The 19726-nt window shown below is 37.4% G+C and overlaps 1 protein-coding gene across 1 annotated transcript; it reads left to right on the forward strand.

Annotated features, from left to right (window-relative positions):
- Positions 1-10309: 10309 nt before the first annotated feature.
- On the forward strand, positions 10310-11197 carry LOC104608663 (Homeodomain-like superfamily protein). Its single transcript, XM_010274713.3, has one exon. The coding sequence runs from the start codon at positions 10310-10312 to the stop codon at positions 11195-11197; it is 888 nt and encodes a 295-aa protein (XP_010273015.1).
- Positions 11198-19726: the final 8529 nt, after the last annotated feature.

Consider the following 19726-nt stretch of genomic DNA (forward strand, 5'->3'; position numbering starts at 1 on the left):
ATTTCCCAGTTCCACTTGTAGATCTCTAGGGTCGGGGTCTTGAAACATTTTGGCCTTGGGGCCGAAAGGATCTCCGGTGCTAGAGGGGAAGGCAGACTCAACAAAATAGGAGCCAACTGTGCAACTACTGACCTGTCTTCTTCCCGTTGTCTCTCTATTGTGTTTGATGGGGAAATAATGTTCTTTCCTGAGGTGTGGCATGCTCTACAACGATGTCACTTCTTTGCTACTTCTTGGTTGGTGTTGTTGACCTCGATCTAGGCCCGAGCCTCGTCTTTGGTATTCTCCTGATCTCGGATAGTGTCACGATGAGGGAGTCTATCTCTGTTGTTTGCATTCTCACGGGGATGGGGCTGACTGTTGCGGGGAACAGAGTGGTCCCAAACTGGGCTCTCACCTCTTATCCCGAGTTGTTGATTACTGACCTGGTTTTCTTGGTTCTCATGCCGTGATCGTTACTGCTGATCGGTTTTGCTCTGACGGCTGTTCTGGGGCTGATTTCTTTGGTCTACCACTTGCCGAGGTGGTGATATACACTGACCTGCTATTGGGTCTTGAGGTGGGGTTGGGCCGCGAGGAGGAGTTGGGACCCGAGATGGCCTTGTACCCTGGGGAGGGGACCATCTCACATTTTGCTGGTTCTGAGCCTGATTCTGATTCAAGTTGGTTTGGTGGAGTGGAGGGAATTGCTAGTGGTAGTACTGTTGGTACTAGTAGTGCTGGAATTGTTGGATCTGCTGCATCTGAATCTGCATGATCCGCACGCTTCGCGTCAGCTTATAGAACTACTGCACTTCGACCTCAGGAGGAACCATAGAGGGCTCTACAATTGGGATGGTGGCGCTCACATGAGGCAAAGGAGTGTTAATGGACTGAGTGCTGAATGTCTCAGTTTGTGTCGTCAGCACTCCCGAGATAGTGAGAGGGGTGGTGAATTGTCCGATTGTCGTCGAGGGGAATTATGGATTGTATGGGATCTGTTCCTGCCCCCCAATGACAATCATCTCGATGCTCTTTCCGGTGTTGCTCATTGATGCCATTGATGAGATGCGGAAGGGTGTGATTAAGGTAGAGAACTTGACTTTCTTGTTGCTTTCCCACAGATGGCACCAATTGATGGTGCGTGATCTAGTTTCTCCTAGCTAGAGGGCAGCTCAGACATTTGTTGCTTAGCTAGTCGGTCGAATTGCAAGGAAGTAAAGCTCAGAGGACTCATGGTAGCTAACCTGGTGTGGGCGCTCCGAAGCTTAAGTTAGTATAATCCGTGTGCAAGTTGAAAGTTTGAGAGTAAAAGAGCTAGAATGGACTAAATCGCACGTCCCCTAAGGTTGGAGGTGAGGCCTATATATAGGTGTTGTTTGGCGTGGGCTTCACGCATCGCGTCCAAGATCTCCGGGAGGTTGTACCTAACCGGTCCGAAGTCCTCGGAGGTAGCCGCGCACATAGACTAGTCTTCGCGCCTTGTTTGGTTTCCTCTAGAACATTCGGTGCGGGGGCCAACTTTCGAGAAACCCGGGAGTGATGGGATATGCATGCAGAATTGGTCAGCGAGCACGTCTCGCAGGTCGCCACCTAGACCTCAATCAGGTCGGCAAGCCCTTGAAGGAGGTCGCTCCTCATGTCGAGGTCACTTCGGCTGGTGACGATGTGACACAGGTCGGCCCTAGACAAGGTGCTACTAGCCGCCCAAAGTTGTGGATGGGGTCGCCAGCCAAGTTTCCACTAGCACTAGGTCGGTAGAGGCAGGTCGCCAGGTAGGATTCCATCACTTTGGCTAAGGCAAGTCATCGCATATGTGGTGTCTGAGTGTCATCCAACTGTTCCGAGATGCCATGTGTCATGTTGTCAGTGAAGGGCCAAATCTAACCCTCATCAATAACCAAGTTGAAAAACAATTTCAAAATTGAACTAACGAAGATAACCAAAAGGCTCGTATAAGTGATTTTTATTGTTGAACCAGAAGAATCCATGAAACAAATTTACATTAAATTAATAAAATAATATAGAAAAATCTAATAACCCATAGAAAAGAGAAATGGTTTCTTTGGACTTTTATATAGGCTCAATTTGGAAAGAGTACAAATATAAATAAGTAGAGTGTAAAACCTTATAATTTGTATTATTTTGTATGTATTTGTACTCTTTCCAAACTGAGCCATAAGAACAAAATTGGTTCCCATGTATTGATGGGAAATTTTGGATTTTGACATTAGTTTGGGTCAAATCTAGGGTTTATATTTAGGTTTGCACTTAACCTAACCTAGTCCATCTAATTAAACCCCTACTTTATTAGATAGAGACAAAAGGGATTAAAATAAATTTAAGATGAAAAAAGGGATTTAATGGGGAGGGGAGATATTACAAACATTGACTATTAAGGTGAGAGAGAAGAATGGTGTTATTAGAGAGTAAATATGGATTTTATGAGAGACAATGAAGACATGAGGGTTTTAATTTTGCATGGTTATATTTTTAATGGTTTCATTTCAAAAAATATGCACATGTGTGAAAAAGGAGAGTAGGAGAAGGCAACAAGATTTGTGGTAAGAGAACCTCTCACCTCCCCTCTTTACTCTTTCTATTACTAGTAACCGTGCACGTGGCAATTCTAGATGATGATAATGATAGTAATAATGTATCCAAAATTTTCTATAAATATTTATTTTTTACTGTTTGTTTTTATTATTAATTGGATGTAGATTGCAAAGTCCAAAACTGATTACATAAGCACCTCATCCAAATATGTGATAATTTGTGAAGTTTCAAGTATCATTGACAGACATACTTGCTTGGTTGTATTCTTCTTTTTTGTAATGTTTTATCTTTTTGGTGTGTCTTTTTTTTTTTTGCTCATTTATCAAATAAATGTAAGATTTTAATAAAGGGAATTGAATGAGGTGAAAAGTAGTAGTTCAATTTATAATTTAAACCTCACAATTAAATAGAGACTAAATTCAAAAATGATTATTTTAGTCAATTGAAAGTTCTACAATCCTATTCATATTTTTAATAGTAGTGTAAATATAGAATTATACATGTGCTTGAATTTTTTTTTTGCAAAATTTATGTATTCTTTTTATTTTTGTATTTCTATATTTTATTATTTTTTATCATTTGTTTATTACATTAAATGTTAACACAAACCCAAAAATTGAACTATTAATCCTTGCAAAACAATAAAATAATTTCATTTTTGGTTAGTTTTAAATTATGTATTCCATTTTCATTATTAATAAAAATAATTCTTGTTTACTACACATTTTTTAATTTGATTAACAAAAATATCATCAATGTATAATTTTTTCTACATTTTTGTAATTTTCTATATTTATTTCTACTTAAAAAAAAATCATTACCTAACTATGACTTCTTAAGTTGATCAATTTGATTTAGATGGTTGAATTTTTTAGTTGCCACTTGTATAAAGAATAATTTTTTTATTCAGTTTTGAAATATATAGGTTTAGATTGTTAAAAATATTGACATAGATGTAATTAGTAGCATTTATTAGTGAAAAATAACTTAAATATATGATTTAATAAGAGAAAATGAGACTTAATACCTTAAGTATAAGACTTAATGATAGGGGATTAAATGACATGAAAAGTAATATTTGAAGTTACACTTTTAACCCTTACAATTAGTGATGGAATAAATAGACAAATATGAGCATTTTAGTAGCCATTAAAATTGTAATAAATTGGCTTTTATACCCTTTCTCAAGCAAAGAAATAGAGGGTAATTTTTATACCCTTTCTCTCATTGTGTGGCAATTACATTCACGGCTATCCTCATCAATAGTCGACCTAGCCAATGCTTTCATCCATACATGCCAATACAAGAGGGGTTACATGGTAAAAATTTGATTCTAATAACATAATTTTCTACATATTAGTATTTAGCATTCTTTTTTCTTTCACACAAGCATAGTACCCATACACTAGTATGTGGTAAATGGCATGGTTTTCAAACCGCAGTTGACCCAGACAGATGGACCATTTGACCCAAGAACCGTTTAGGCAACTAGTTTGGTTTTACTCCAAACCTGGTCCCTGGCCAAAAACTGTTGAATCAGTCAACAACCCGTTGACCCGAGTGGTCGAACCATCGACCCGTTCAATAGTTTTTGGCCATTTTTATTTTTAATTATTTTTTATTTTTTGTTAGAATGGGCCATCAATTCGAATCAGACAATCAAACCGTCAACTTAAAAACCGGTGATCAAAAAGATTTCGTTTCCGGGTCATTTTTTTAAACTATGGTAAATGGTAAACTAACTGAAGGCTGACTCGTTGGTGTATTAGCTAGTTTGTTCCAGTGTTGATGTGGAATCAAATCCCGCAACTAGCACTTTAGGCTATGTTTAGTTTGAAGGAAAAGATAGGAAAATGAAGAAAAAGGCAAAGAAACTTATACAAGATTTATAAGGGTTTTCTACCTTTCCCTACTTTTTTCCTTCAAACCAAATACAACCTTAAGGAATAAGGGATCAGGGGGAGTTATTAATGGTGCATAGCACCGAATTCCGAAAGAAAATGGTAAATGTTAACATATTTAGTATGTTTTTTCCTTCATGGAGTTATAAAACTGGGTATAGCCCATTAACCCATCACGACCCCACCCTCACCCCACGAACCCTAGAGATGGAAGGAATTGATCCCAAATCTTTGCTATAATCAGTCAAAGAGACAAAGGCTTACTTATCATAAAAAAAAAGCCAAATACCTTATCAATTGAGCCAGTTGGCACCTTGTTTGCTGTTGTAGGAGTAAATTCCTTATCCTATACCTAGATTGGTACAAAAATCTAAAATTTCACCACTGATGGAGTTGATACCACCACCACCACCACCAAAGGATCGGTTAAAATGCCATCAACCATGTATTAGATGGAATAAATAATTTTATACAATTCCAAGGTTCCCGGGTGGTCTATAAGACCCCTTAACCAATTTGAGGCCCACGGTTAGACATCTGCTAAATGTTATGTAAAAGGAATGTTGAAATTATCTCTCGAGTGTTTTTCTTTCATTTTTCAAATGATAGTATTATATTTTTTTTTTATAAAATGGATCTTTATTATATTTTATTTCTCACTCTACTCCATAAATAAGGCTAGAAGGGATACATTTGACTATCACATAGAAAACCCAGACAAATATAGGAGTAGGGAGAGAGAAACCACGAAAAGGATCATTACTTTCTCACTCTCTTTTTATCAGCAACCATGTGGCAATGGCATGGGTCAGCTATAGTTCCGCCCAAGTCACCAAGGCCCCTCAAATGCAGATCCAAAATCCGAAATATTATATTTTGGACTGGTATCTAAAAAATATTATTATATTGAATTAAATTTAGATTTAATTTATATTTGTATCAGCCCTATTGGGTTTTCATTCAATACGAGCCCACATTGTTTTCTTGATTTCTGGCCCATCCACGTCCTCGCCTCCACCGCTCCAGCCAATTATCATATTCTTGGCATTCATCCTCCTCGTATTTTGATTTCAATACATAAATAAGTTCAATGTACACTTGATAAATATTTTAATAATTGTTAAAAATGGGTTTTAATTTTTTTTTCGGCAAAGTAGGTTTTCTATGCCGTATGCATAGGCTTCATACATTCATAAACTGTTCCGTACAATTAAATAGCAAAGTTGCAGACAAGAAATGAAAGGGCCAGACCCCATGTGAACATTCTAAGTATGTAAAGTTCTTTTTTGGCTAAAATATAAGCATTTTCGTTGCACTTTTTAGGTACCCAAATGACTTCGCAGTGAGAGAGACTCGCTATTTTAAGAGTGCAAATTACAGACTAGATAGAGCTGCAGTTGCTTCCACTTCCACAGGAGATGCTTAAGGAATTTTTATATATCTAACCGATAATAAGCCCAATTCCTTCAGAAGCATTATCTAATTAATTTTGACTGATGGGAAAGTTGATTTAACCCAAGAAGAAGCATGAGAAACTTCTGTTACGTTGTTTATGAATTCAAAGTTTCCTGAGGATTGAAATTAGATTTCTCCAAAAAGTCAAAACACCATCAATAATCTGAGCATGAGCAGCAAAATAATTGTAAGTGCCTACCTCATCCGGACTATCCATTTCCATTGGCTTCGTCCACAGAATCGTTTTTTTCCCCCACAAAAAATACAACCATCAAAGCAAATAAAGAACCATAACTAAAATAAATAGCAACAGCAACAAATTAAGACAATGTTTGGTATGGATGCGTTGCACGTTTTTCACTATGAGTTTTTAACATTTTCCTTAAATTCATTAAACTTTTTAAATTGTCTAAAACTCATCATGTCAGTAAATTTTATTTTCTAAAACTCACCTTCCGTTAACAAAAGTGTCCATGTCAGCATAAGACCAACTTACCCTTGAATGGCGAGTTAGAGGAAAAATGGTCTTCTCAGTTTTCAATTTTCTTTTTTTTTTTGCTTTTTTAGTGTTTTGTTATAATTTCCAATGTTTTTTATAATTTCTGTTTTTTTCTATTTTCTACAATTTATAAATTTTCCTGTATTTTTTGTTATTTGTTTGTAATTTCTGTGTTTTTCTATAATTTTTGGTGTTTTTTCTACAGTTTTTATTTTTTGATTTTGTTTTTCAATTTCTATAGTTTCTATAATTTGAAAATAATTTTTATTTTGTTTGCAATTTCTAAATTTTTTTTATATTTTTTGTAATTTCTATGTTTTTATATATGTATTTTATATTTGAAAATATTTTTTGAACTTTTTCCTTTTTTTTCATGTTTAAATATTAAAATGGTAATACATTAACACTCATAGTCTGTTTAACATTAAATTAGTGACATGGTGAGTTTTAGACATTTTGAAAAATTGTGGTGAATTTAAGACAAATGCTAAAAACTCATGGTGAGTTTTAGATAACTTCCCTAATTATTATACAATAATGGAATTCTAAAATTGAATTTCATATAATACAAAACAAAAAAAAAAGCATAAAACAGTAGAAAACATTTGTACTTGATGAACCTGAAACAAGATGTAAGCATAAGCGCCTGTATGGTGATGATGTATCATTGAAATAAAATCACAATAGACACAGAACACCACAATACCAAATACCCACTAATACGACTATGATGATCCACAAGGATGATATCCAAAGATCCAAAACTGTATATCATCCTTAGACAAAAGGGCAAAATCAGGAAAACAACCAACAGACTCAGATAGATGCCCTGCTTAGTTGCTCTATAGGCTGCCTTGTTTGCTTCCCTTCCAACCTAACTGAAAGAAACCTCCAAACCTCTACAGTCTACACAGAAGCTCAATATCCTTGATGCAGTAAAAGATCTTGATCCGTTGGGAACTCACTTCCTTGCTAAGATATAAACAAAAAAAAAAAACTAAGCTGCCTACATTATTATTCGATCTTCACCTGAGACAGGTTCAATCAAGGCACAAACTTGACTGCTTCCAAATACTGCTAAGTCTTCCGATTAAGCAGAAGAAACTGCCTGAACCCGACCAAAATAAACAACCATATATGCAATCACCTTAGAATCATTTTGGGCTATTATATCAAGGGGGCATTTGTTTGTTGGATTTTGAGAGGGGGAAGGTTGGTTAATGGGATTGTGAATCCTATTGATCAAGAATCCTATGTTCTTATTTTAGATTTATGTGGGACCAGGGAAAATTTATTTTCCTAAATATCCATATTCTTGGTGGAAAAATTACATCAAAAAGGGGTGCTAACGAGAATCATGCATTTTTTTAACTGAACTGGTACTTCTAGTGTTTGAAAATAGATAGAAAGATAGGTATACACACATTAATCAGTTTGGGTAACTACTGGTTTTTTTTGGGGGTTAATTGAAAATCAAATAGGTTCTTTAGTTTTTCAAAAATATGTTTGGTTAATCAAAATTTTCAGTTTGGTTTTATTGATTTGGTTCGGCTTTTCAGTTTTTTATGAGCACCCCTAGCCAGCATTTGTTTTAACCCTTTTTATTTTATTATAATGGTTATTAACTTTTTAAAATAATGTTTTTAAAATCGACTTGGGAGCAAAACTGCATTTGCGTTTTGCTTATATCTTAGCAAGGAAGTGATTGGTCGGGTTCAAGTTAAATAGGTCAAACTATAATGTCATAAATAAAACAATATAAAATATTTATATATTATAAAATTATAAATTAGATGAAATGTCAGTTATATTTTGTTAATATTAACACTTTAATAGAGTTAAAGGGAAAATCTATAATATGGGAAATACATGGTATCTAAAGAGTTTTGACCAATCAAAACCCATTCATGAATTTTGATAAATAACACCTGATTGGCTACCACGTTTATGATTCCAGTTGATTGGTCTCTGGATGAGCAATTGGTAGGTTGATTTGTAGGGATTTACCCTACCTAAGCCGATTTTAGGGTTTAGGGATTTACCCTATCCAAACCAACCCAATGAATTGGATTTGGTATAATCAACCTTGAAACCAAATTTGCCTTAAAATAAACCCCAAAACAATTTTTTGAGGATGTAAAAATTTGAAACTAAGTACTCATGGTTACAAAAAGCCATTGTCTCACTTGACCATTGAATTACTTAAGTGATTTGATCATTTATCATCATTTTAACATTTGAATATGTATAATTAGTAATGTAAAAGGTAATATTTATAAAATTTAAATGATAATAACAAAATTTGAACCATATATTAGTATATTATGATAATGTACATATTAAATTACTCAATTTAATCAATAAATATGATATAAGTTTTAAACTATATATTATATTTTATTGGAAATCATGTTTTTAAAGAAGACGCCATTTTTTAAGGGGAAGACTAAAGAAATAACAGGTTCCGTGGGAAGGATCATAGATCCAACCCCAAAACTACCAAAGCTAGAACCGACCCTAAAACGGATCTTCATAAGGTATGTTATAGTTTCTAAAACCTAGAACCTACCCTATCCTGCCATGGAATTGAACCAAATCGACCCATATATACCCCTATTTTTGAATGAATCGAATGGTTTTGATTTGATGTATTCAAATTTGAATTAATCTTTTTAATATAATTTATATTTATATTTTTTAAATGCAAAGAAAAGCTTTTCCACCCTAAAATGCAAAAGAAAAGCTTCAACATTACCGTGTAAGGTCTTTGTAGTAAGAACAAGAAGGGAAAATAAGGAATTGAGAAAATTAATAAATCCGATTTGACACTATTCATGTCGGATCCAATCCGATTTGACACTTTTGAATTGAATTCAAATCCTATGAGTAAGTTGGATCTTTGACCCGATTCAACTTGCTTTCTTTAAAAATTAATAAATTATTATAAGAAAAATAAAGTATACTAATTTAAATAAAAATAAAAATAAAATACAAATAATTTTAATTATTTTCATCATATATATACATGCTTTTTATAAAAATAAACAATATAAAAAAATTATAAAAAATATATTTATAAATAAATAACATATATCAAATCAGATATTCTCGAATAAGATCATATCAGATCTTCTCGAATCAAATAGGGATGAATCGAATCTAATACGATTTTCTGATCGAATATTATTATCTGATCCGAAGATCCAAATAAGGACGGCCCGAATTCGTTCAATTAGGATTGGATCACGACCCAATCCATTACACCCCTACATGGCATGGGTAGGAGATCCGGATTGGCATCACTAGCCGCGTAGGCCATCCAATCGGGTTCATCGGAGATGATAAATGGATGATCCAACTCGTTGCTCCCACCTACGAGTCATGATCTGAGTATGTATTTAGTATCGTTTATGTTTATTGAATAAACGTTTCTACTTTATTTGTTGGTAAAATCAAGAAATATAATAATCGCAATCGTTTATGACAATTGGATACCACTTTAGCGTAACAATGAATAAACACTTGGCGATTTGCGAAAACTTCAAAAAATAACTTATAAAAATGGGTGACATGCGCATAAACCAAAATTCACTTTTTATATTTTCGCAGAAAAACAAGAGAGAGAAAATGACGAGATGGCGCTTATATGGTACGATCAATATAGGTCTATGAATAAACTTAAACGGTATGAGGTGTATGTGCTTCTGCGTACCCACTCGGCGCATTTTAGATTATTCCATCCACGTAATCCATTTTCTTTTCTCACGCCACCCCATCACCACCACCACCGCCTCCGCCGCCGCCGCCCCCACACCCAATGACAACCAGAACAGCTCACACTTCACCAACCCTAACCCTAACCCTAACCCTACATCTACAGAATCCATCATAAGAAGCATAAGAAAGAAGAAAAACCACCATGGCTACCGCTTCTTCATCCTCTGTTCCAGAGGGGGACCCAGAGCATGAACCTTCCTCACAAGAGCCTCAACCCTCACCCCCACCCCCAACCACACTACCCAAAAAAACTCCTCCCCTCCCATGGTCTCACCTGGAGACCGTACACCTCATCCAAGCATACCAAGAGAAATGGTACTCCCTGAAGCGCGGCCAGCTCAAGGCCAGCCAATGGGAAGAAGTTGCACAGTCCGTCGCTGCTCGCTGCGGCTTCGACGAGCCCTCGAAGACAGCTACACAGTGCCGCCACAAGATGGAGAAGCTCCGCAAGCGCTATCGCTCAGAGAAAGAGCGTTCCTCCCCTTCTGCTTGGCCCTACTTCAATCTCATGGACCTCATGGAACGTGGCCCCCTCCCCATCTCTGCTCGTCCGATCCCCTTGACTGAACAGCGCAACTCCGACTCAAGCGACGAGGAGGACGATGAAGACAACGACGAGACTAATAAATCTCGAAGCATCAATTACATTCTGCGTAGACCGCCAACAGGGTCTCAGACCGACAAGACGTCATTGCCTCGAAAGTGGAATGGTAGCAGTAGTGGAGGAGGGCTGGGGGTTTCTAGGTTTTTGAGGAATCCCATGTTTCGGAAGAGGCGAATGTCGTTCGACATTGACGAGGACGGAGGAGAACCGCTGTCGGAATTGGCTTCAGTGGTTCGAGCATTCGGAGAAGGGTTTGTTAGGATAGAGAATATGAAGATGGAAATGATGAGGGAAACAGAGAGGTATAGGATGGAGATGGAAACCAAGAGGACGGAGATGATCCTAGAATCCCAACGCCGCATTGTTGATGCCATTGCCAAGGCCCTTGGCTCTCAGAAGAAATCCAGGAAGAATCAAGAAACCTGAAGGGTATTCCCCTCTTTTCTGAATTTCCACATTTTTAATGGTCTTTTAACTTTATATCGCTCATGTAACGTTTTTTTTGGACATATAAGAAGTAACTGTTCAATTCCTAATTTCTCCATTATATTTAACATGTTTTGTATAGTAAGACTGCTTGCAACACTTTTTGAATAATGTGACTGCTTGAAGGTGCAACAAAACAGTTATCAAGTCCATGTCAATTAGTACTATGCTATTATATTTCTTTGATGTGCCTTTGATACCTTTCATAAAGTCCTGTAACCCCAATACGAAATTGGTATAAGATATTCTTCCCCTTCCAATCTGGTGGGGTGATTACTCTCTTTATAAATGGACGGATTCAATCATCATGGAATGGCAGGCACAAGAATGAACTCCTGCAAAATTGTAATTCAAAGTACTGAAATGAACAATCATACAGGTAAAGGTGCAGTATGCATGTATCCTTGCCTTTAAATGTAAATATTTGTAACATGATTTTTAAACTGCACCATATATGGCCTTGTTATCTGAGTGGCAAATACATTTGTAGTTCTTACTTTCTCAGAGTTAAATTTCATTGCTTGGTGAGATTATGTGCACTTTAAAGTTGTAACCAAAGACTCATACAAGCATGCATATAAGCTTTGTTTGAATTGCCAAATATTCCAGACTTCTCTATGAAGCTCAACTTCTTGCATCAATGTACTTTGTGAATGTTCTGTATCTTTTTTCTGCTGATTCTATTTCTACAAGATTCTTCCATTTCAGGCCACTAAAATTTGTTCAAAGACAGTTGGTATGATTTATATTGACAATCTGATCTTGTTTTTCTAATCCATGGAAGTAATGGCTTCTTAGATTACAATTATTTCATGGAGCTTGGTTAGGTCTATTACTTGTCCCTGTCAAGGAAATTAGATTCTAACTGGAAAGGATATTATTTCTCGTGGAATTGAAATAGTGAGAATACAAATTTTCTTTTAAATAAACCCAGGTACTGGACTGGAAGGTAACTTTAAATTGCATAATAGAAGTATAGAACAATAATGCTTTTGTTCTTTAGGCTTCTCTAGCATTTTGGTTGTTCAGGAGAAAGTAAGAAATATATGAATATCCTGTACCTGGGCAAGTGATGAATTAAGCCTTTTGATTGCTAAATCCCGTTATTTCTATTGCCCCTATCTTTTTACCCCCATTTCCTTTATCTTTCAAACTTTCATCCTTTGTGACCATCATCAAAGCTTTTTCTCAAATTGCACACCCTATTTGGACTTTGGAACATCTTGCATCAGCTAATGAATATTTTATATTCTGAAAGATGGTTTTTGAGGCAATAGAAATGGATGCCTGCTATCTTTTTGCAATCTTTCCCATCTAATATATTCTAGTATTTTTGTATCTATGGTCTTATTAAAGTTTGCCTACTTATGGTAATTTGTGGGCTTACATCAATTCTAAAGATGTATCAGAGCAATTGTTTGTGTTTGTAGAAGATATTGATGTTGAATGATGAATGACAATATTACTGAAATGGTAATTAGCATGCAGTTATTTGAAACTTTTGTCTCTGATGATTACTTGTTCTCTTGCATCTTTCAATTCGTAAGATCAAATATTTTAAAACATGGAGGCATGATGCAAGGCATTCTACCATCCTAAGGTGTGAGGCATAAGCATCCTGAACATGGATTTAATTAATAGATTATTAAAATAAGATATTAAATAAAAATAGGAAATTTTATGAGAAATTAAAAAGTTTCATATTTGCAATTTCTAATAAAGAAACCATTACATTTAAATATACAACTGAAATATCATTGCGTTAAGTAACATCATTCATAATTATACAAGTACGCCTTCAGTACCTTTCAAAAAGTTGCTGAACTTGTTTCAAAGGTAAGAGCATATGAGGCATATGCCTCCCATATAAAGCACAACAAAGGTGTATGCTTCAACCATCTCTATGACTCTAGGCGTGTCTCCAGGTGTATGCCTTCTCATATCTTTCAAAAAGTTGCTAAACATGAAAATAATTTATACATAAGAGACTGGTGGTGACTAGTCAATGGTGAATCAGAGAAGCACCAATAATTTTCCACAAGTAGTTGGCTGAAAAAATCTTTAGATGTCAATTTGATTATAAATGGAATTGAAGTATCTATCTACCATATTGACAGAAGGGAGCATTAAATGTATATGCATTTTTTGTTTTTAACTGTTCATCACAAGATATAAAGTTACATCTTAATCTTGTATCTACATTCCCTCCTTAGAAAATGTTCATTTGTTGTAGTTCATGGTGTCAGATGTTCTTCAAGTATGCCAGTGCACTTATCCATACAGTTAGGATAGGCTGATAATATCTATTTGTTCTCCAAGACTAATATTTCAATCTTCCTAATAGAGATCTATTTGTTCTACAAAATTAATATGTCAATCTTTCTTTCTACTTTATAATGATAAATTGCAGACGGGCTTTTCAGATTTTAGATTTGAGTTTTTGAATGGCCTCAACAATGACAGAAGTCATTTATCAAAAATAACAATGACAGAAGTCACAACCTTCTGTCATCCAAGATAGTTGTTTCAAATTGGGGCCTATTCAATTTGGTTTTTTAAGATTCTGATCCCAGAGTAATTATATGGTATTTTAAGATTCTAAAATTGGGGCCTATTCAATTTCAGAAGATCATATGCCAACACTTGAGATAAGTACTCTTGAATACAGTCTTGTTATAAGTCAAACTCAAATTTGACATCAAGAAAAGCTATGCCATAACAAGTACATCAAATCCTACATGCCTTCTATGATCTATATGAACAACTAAAAAGGTATCATTTAGTGATGCTACCGCTATAATAGGTTACTGCTTAGCCTGAATATTGCTATGCATTTATAATTTAAAAGAAAAGGAGCGTGACCCATATGTTCTGAATGTTTGCTCTTTGGGCTCCTTTTTTGCCAATCAAAATATTTATGAATTTATGATTGCTCAGTTTCTGCTATTAAAAACAAAAACGAGGGAGAAGGAAACCCAGGCTAGTAGTGTAAAGCTATATTAGATATTCTGGTTGGCTATATAACTTATTATAGAAGTTATAGGGGGAGTTTCTGAAGGGATGAGAGATCCATCCCATGGACGCCCAAAGATTGCGGAATAAGGGGCGAATTTCAAAAATTTTTCTCTCCCTTCAACTGGGAATCCCATTCCCTATTTAGAAAATCATATTTTCAATGATCATTCTTGAACCGTAAACTGAATCAGATCTGAACCAAAAGGAGTAGGAGAGAATTATACCTGATACGGAGAAGTAGTATCTCCCAACGAAGGTGTTCACGCCCAAGGAAGGATCCAAAAACTGCTCCCACTGAAGATGGCGCAGTGCAGGATGGAGCAGAATCAGTAGTGTTCTTCTCCAAGAACTCTGTCCTTCGCAAGAATCAGCAGGATGGTACCGTGAGCACAACTTCCTTTCAATCATTTCTTAAAGAACTGATGTCAAAATCCAATCTTGACTTCTCCCACAACTGGAGATCGAACAGGCAAGTAGGGCGGCAAGAGCAGGGAGGCGGCAAGAGAGTATTCGCAGGGTGCAGAATTCTCTCTTCTTGATTTCAGCACTAAAGAAAATCTGATGATTTGTGTGTCTCCTAAAGGCTGCCGCCCCCTTCTTTTGTTAACCTAAAAGATCAGCTCCTAATCCAATTAGGAGCAGCTTATCCAAATCATATTTGGATAAGACTTCTCTTTAGGTGATAGGGATAAACCCTTATCTTATCTGTAGATTAGATTAGTTTTCTCTTAATCTCATTAGGAGGTTTCTAGATCTGAATCATATTCAGATCTAAACTCTCTGAGTGGATAGGATTAAGACTCTATCCTATTTGCTACTCCATCTCAGAATTCGCCCCTTTAATTAACTAAATAAATAGCCCAATTCGAAATGGGCTTTAGGCCCATTAAGCTTGTGCTCACTTAACCTTCCTAACTGCTACCCAGTTGGGCTTCCTTGTATGGCGTGGGACCCAAGCATTGATCTACACATCAGTCACATGGGTTCAACCCAGCCTTTGTTACAAGTCTTGTCCGAATACACTATTAAAGACAGTGCACCCCCTGAAACCCATCGAATGGGCTCTATGGGCCCAACACTTACCCTAAGTGGTCCCTGGGCCAAGCCACCTTGTAATACCTAGGGACTGTGGGCAGATGCAAGATTAGCCCATCAGGCATTATCCTCAATGGTCTTACACTTAACCTCTCAGCCCATAATGATCATACACTACCCGACAAGAGAGGACCTGTCCCTCGGTTGCAAGGAACAGTGTTGCACTCTCCACTTATATGGATCTCGGGAATTAAAACATTTTAGAAATCATAATATATATACTTTTATATCTCATATAAAATATACTTTGCAAAACAAATCTCAACGGTTGAAATCGGCTGCCGGCAGTCTTGGTTTCCATCAGTGAGAGTGCATCCCCGATCATTACCGGTGTCCGACAAAGGGGCTGATCCTGCCACTATGATCACCCACTTAGATGAATTCTCAGACTGCCTCAACATACCTAGATTTTGACCCCCGCTAAGGATCTCACTGATTGGTACATCAAAGACAGCCCAATCTGACACCTAGTGTAGTATCATAATCGAGTCTAGGGGTCAGGTGTAACTTTCCAGTTTTGCCCATCAATCTCCAAGGTCCAGGGCAATATTGGAAATCTGGTCCATTTCATAAATTCAATTAATCCTACACTGTATGTGCCTAGGGTCTCACCCTGGCAGATGAGACAGGCCACCCCAACCGACTTGGTGGCACCACAGTGTCAGCCTTATCAAGATAGGTCTCCCCAGACCGACCCATTGGCTGTGAACATTCTAAACTAACACGAGTCTCATTAAGTGTCCAGTTTAAGGGTATTACACAGAAACATACCAATGGAACATGAATCAAATATGCACTTTTATTCATTTACAATAAACTCATAAAGTACATCATTCAGATTGAAGCTAAGGGCATACAAAACTGTCTAACAGTTTCATGACAAATGTGGAAGATTTCACTTCCCACTATGAACTTAAATCCTTTCTCCATGCACTTTTTTTGGTAAATCTCTATGCACTTTTAATGGGCATGGATTTATCTAATGATGGACACCTAAATCAGTGAAATAAAACTGATAAGAAGAAGCATTTGTACTAAAGAAAAGTAATTTCTGCAAAGAGTGGTTTTAATGCAAATCTATTTTGAATCATCTCTATTTTTGGGACAATGATACAAATTAGTTCAATGGTATGTCCATAGCAGGTTCCATGCTTTTACTTGAACAAATACATAAACTGTAAGCTCTGTTGTCAATATAGCCATATAATGCCTTGTTATTTGCCAACTTTAATCAGCTTGTGGTCATTCTTTGGTGTAATTGTAAAATCTTGGGCTGACAAGCATGAGAATGAGGGTTTCAGTTTGAGAGCATCCACTTCATGCAAGAAAATACCAAAGGCTAGGTCTGTATCCAGTCCACCCCCTTCCCAAGACCACAAATAGCTAGCACCAACATTTGGTAATGGCATTTTAAAGTTTAATCAGCTTCCGAGGTCTGTGGGATGGTTTGGTATGGGATATTTCTTAATTCTTATGTTCAACATCCTTTTTCTTTATAATACGTTAGAGAATGGAAACCACTTTGTTCATATTACACTCAAAATAATCATTGGTTCTTTGTTATGTTCATAGTTTTCAAGGTGCCAAGGCAAGGCTAGACGACAGGGGGGCGCCTTGTCACTTAGTTGCCTAGGCGATGGATTTTTTTAAGTAAAAAATACATATCCTAGGGTAGTTCCCTAGGTTCCATAATCATCTTTCCTTACTAACTATCCATAATTTTCATAAGAAAATTATTAAATTCATGTTTAAGTCTAGAAAATCAACATATTTATGAGAAGAAAAATAATAAAGAAAAGAAAATTACAAAAAAATATGGGGACTGAACCCCTATTTTTGTTATAGGAAAAGAAGAAAAGAAGAAGAAGAAAATAATAAAAATAAATTAGTTTATAAACACAAAAAATGAATATTTTTGTTTAATAATGTTTATTTTATAATTATAATCTCAAAAAAGTAACAATATAAAAGCATTTTATAAGACAGTATATAAAACTGCTTGGCGACTGGGCAAGGCAAGCCTCCAAGGGCGCTTTGTCGCCTAGGCGTCGCCTTGATAACCATGGTTATGTTGTTTTACTGATCATATGTTGAGACACAAATAAAGGAAATATAAGTGTACAAGAAAAGGCCACATCAGCCTTTAAAGAATATAACTAACAGCCAACCACTAGAACAAACTAAATAACAAACTAGACAAGTGGACTGGACAAGTGGAGAGGTTGGTACAACAGAATTAACAGCCAACCACTAGAACAAACTAAATAACAAACTAGACAAGTGGACTGGACAAGTGGAGAGGTTGGTATAACAGAATTGTAACAGCAGTGTTATAACAGAATGGATTATTGAATTGGGAATACAACCTCTCGTCCTCTCTCTCGCTCTCCCTCTCTCTCTCTCTTTCTCTCATTCTGGAGGCAGGCTCACTCGAAAGAGTCCCTGAGTTAGGCAGTTCCTAACAAGTTGGTATCAGAGCTAATTCAGAGCCAAGATGCCAAGCACAAGATCATCAGCAATGGAGAACAAAGTCGATTACATGGAAGGAAAAATGCAAAGAATATCAGTCGATGTCAAAGAAATCAAAGAAATCTTTGCATCCTTGCTGGAAAGACTGGCACAGGCACCACCTGCGCAAAATCAGGAAGAACGCAGTGACACCAGTCATCGAAGTGGATCAAGAACTGCAAGAATTGAGTTTCCCATCTTCACAGGAGGAGATCCCACTTTTTGGCTTCTGCGAACAGAAAGATACTTCGATTACCACAACACACAAGGCCCTGATCGTGTTCCACTAGCCTCTGCACACCTGGAAGGAGAGGCGATCGTCTGGTACCAATGGTACCGGCGACGACACCCAAGGGTTACATGGGCCGACTTCACCGACGCCTTAACCATGCGATTTGGGGTCTCAGCCTTTGAGAATTATGACGAAAGCGTCGCCAAGCTACGATAGACCGGCTCCATCCAAGATTATCAGATGGCGTTTGAAAGATTGGCAGTGCACGTGCAAGGCTGGCCAGAAAACGCGTTTGTCGACAGTTTTGTTGGAGGACTTAAGGAGGAATTGCGGCTGGAGGTAAAAGCCATGCAGCCCACCACCGTTCTTGAAGCAGCAACAATAGCCCGGTTACATGAAGACAAAATAAACCGGGCAAGAAGGATCAGCCGACCCCTGGGAGCTGCGATCAGACCTGGTGTAACCAACCAAGAACCTGGAATCTTGGGTAAACCAGAGCCTAGATCAGGAGTAGGAATCACAGGCAAGGATGCCAGCTCTGGTTCAGGCCTCAGCCAAGAGGTTAACCTGGGCTGAGATGCAAGCCCGACGAGAAAAGGGCCTTTGCTACGCATGTGGAGACAAGTTCGGGCCGGGCCATCGCTGTAAGGTCCCGCAAGTTTTCTTCCTGCAACCTGAAACTGAATATGTTGAGCAATCAACCGACATTGAGGAGCCAAGGGATGGCCAAGAATGGGTACCAAGGACAAAGGAATACCCGGAAGTATCCCTGCAAGCCTTGACCGGTCTTGCTTCTTCTCAAACAATGCGAGTAACTGGACTGATACAGGGGCGCCATGTATCGGTTTTGATAGATAGTGGCAGCACCCTCAATTTCATCACCCAAACCATGGTCAGGCAACTAGGGGTTCCAGGTGGATCTGCACCCCCTGGTATGTGACAGTACGTGCACAGAATTAAAGATAAGGATACAAGGACATGAGTTCGAGGTGGATCTGCACCCCCTGGAAATCAGTGGAGCAGATGTAGTTCTCGAAGTCCAATGGTTAAGGCAACTAGGGCCGGTGATATGTGATTGGACCCGCCTCACCATGGATTTCCAAATGGGCAGCTCACAGGTGCATATTCAAGGGCAGCTGTCCAAGGGTTGAGGACCTATTAGCCTCGCCTCCCTAAGGAAACAAGCAGCAGACCCAGCCCACATCGTTTTAATGCAGATAGACTCCCACAAGAACGGCCCCATTCTAGCCCAAGAAAGCAGATCCGAAGAGGGCCGCACACAACTACAGCAGCTACTTCAGAAGTTCTCAGGTATCTTCCAAGAACCTAAGGAACAGGTTTCAGGTGGATACGCAAAGGGAATCACATCGAACCAGAGGCAGTGGTGGTATGGTCAGGTCTCCCAATTGAGGATGCAACTTGGGAACCTTACTTGGATTTACAGAATAGATTTCCACATCTAGACCTTGAGGGCAAGGTCGCTTTCAAGGGAGGAGGGACTGTTGAGACACAAATAAAGGGAATATAAGTGTACAAGAAAAGGCCACGTCAGCCTTTAAAGAATATAACTAACAGCCAACCACTAGAACAAACTAAATAACAAACTAGACAAGTGGCTG

This window comes from Nelumbo nucifera, chromosome 1 (genome assembly GCF_055504915.1).
Source record: "Nelumbo nucifera cultivar China Antique chromosome 1, China Antique-T2T, whole genome shotgun sequence".
NCBI classification, from domain to species: Eukaryota; Viridiplantae; Streptophyta; class Magnoliopsida; order Proteales; family Nelumbonaceae; genus Nelumbo; species Nelumbo nucifera.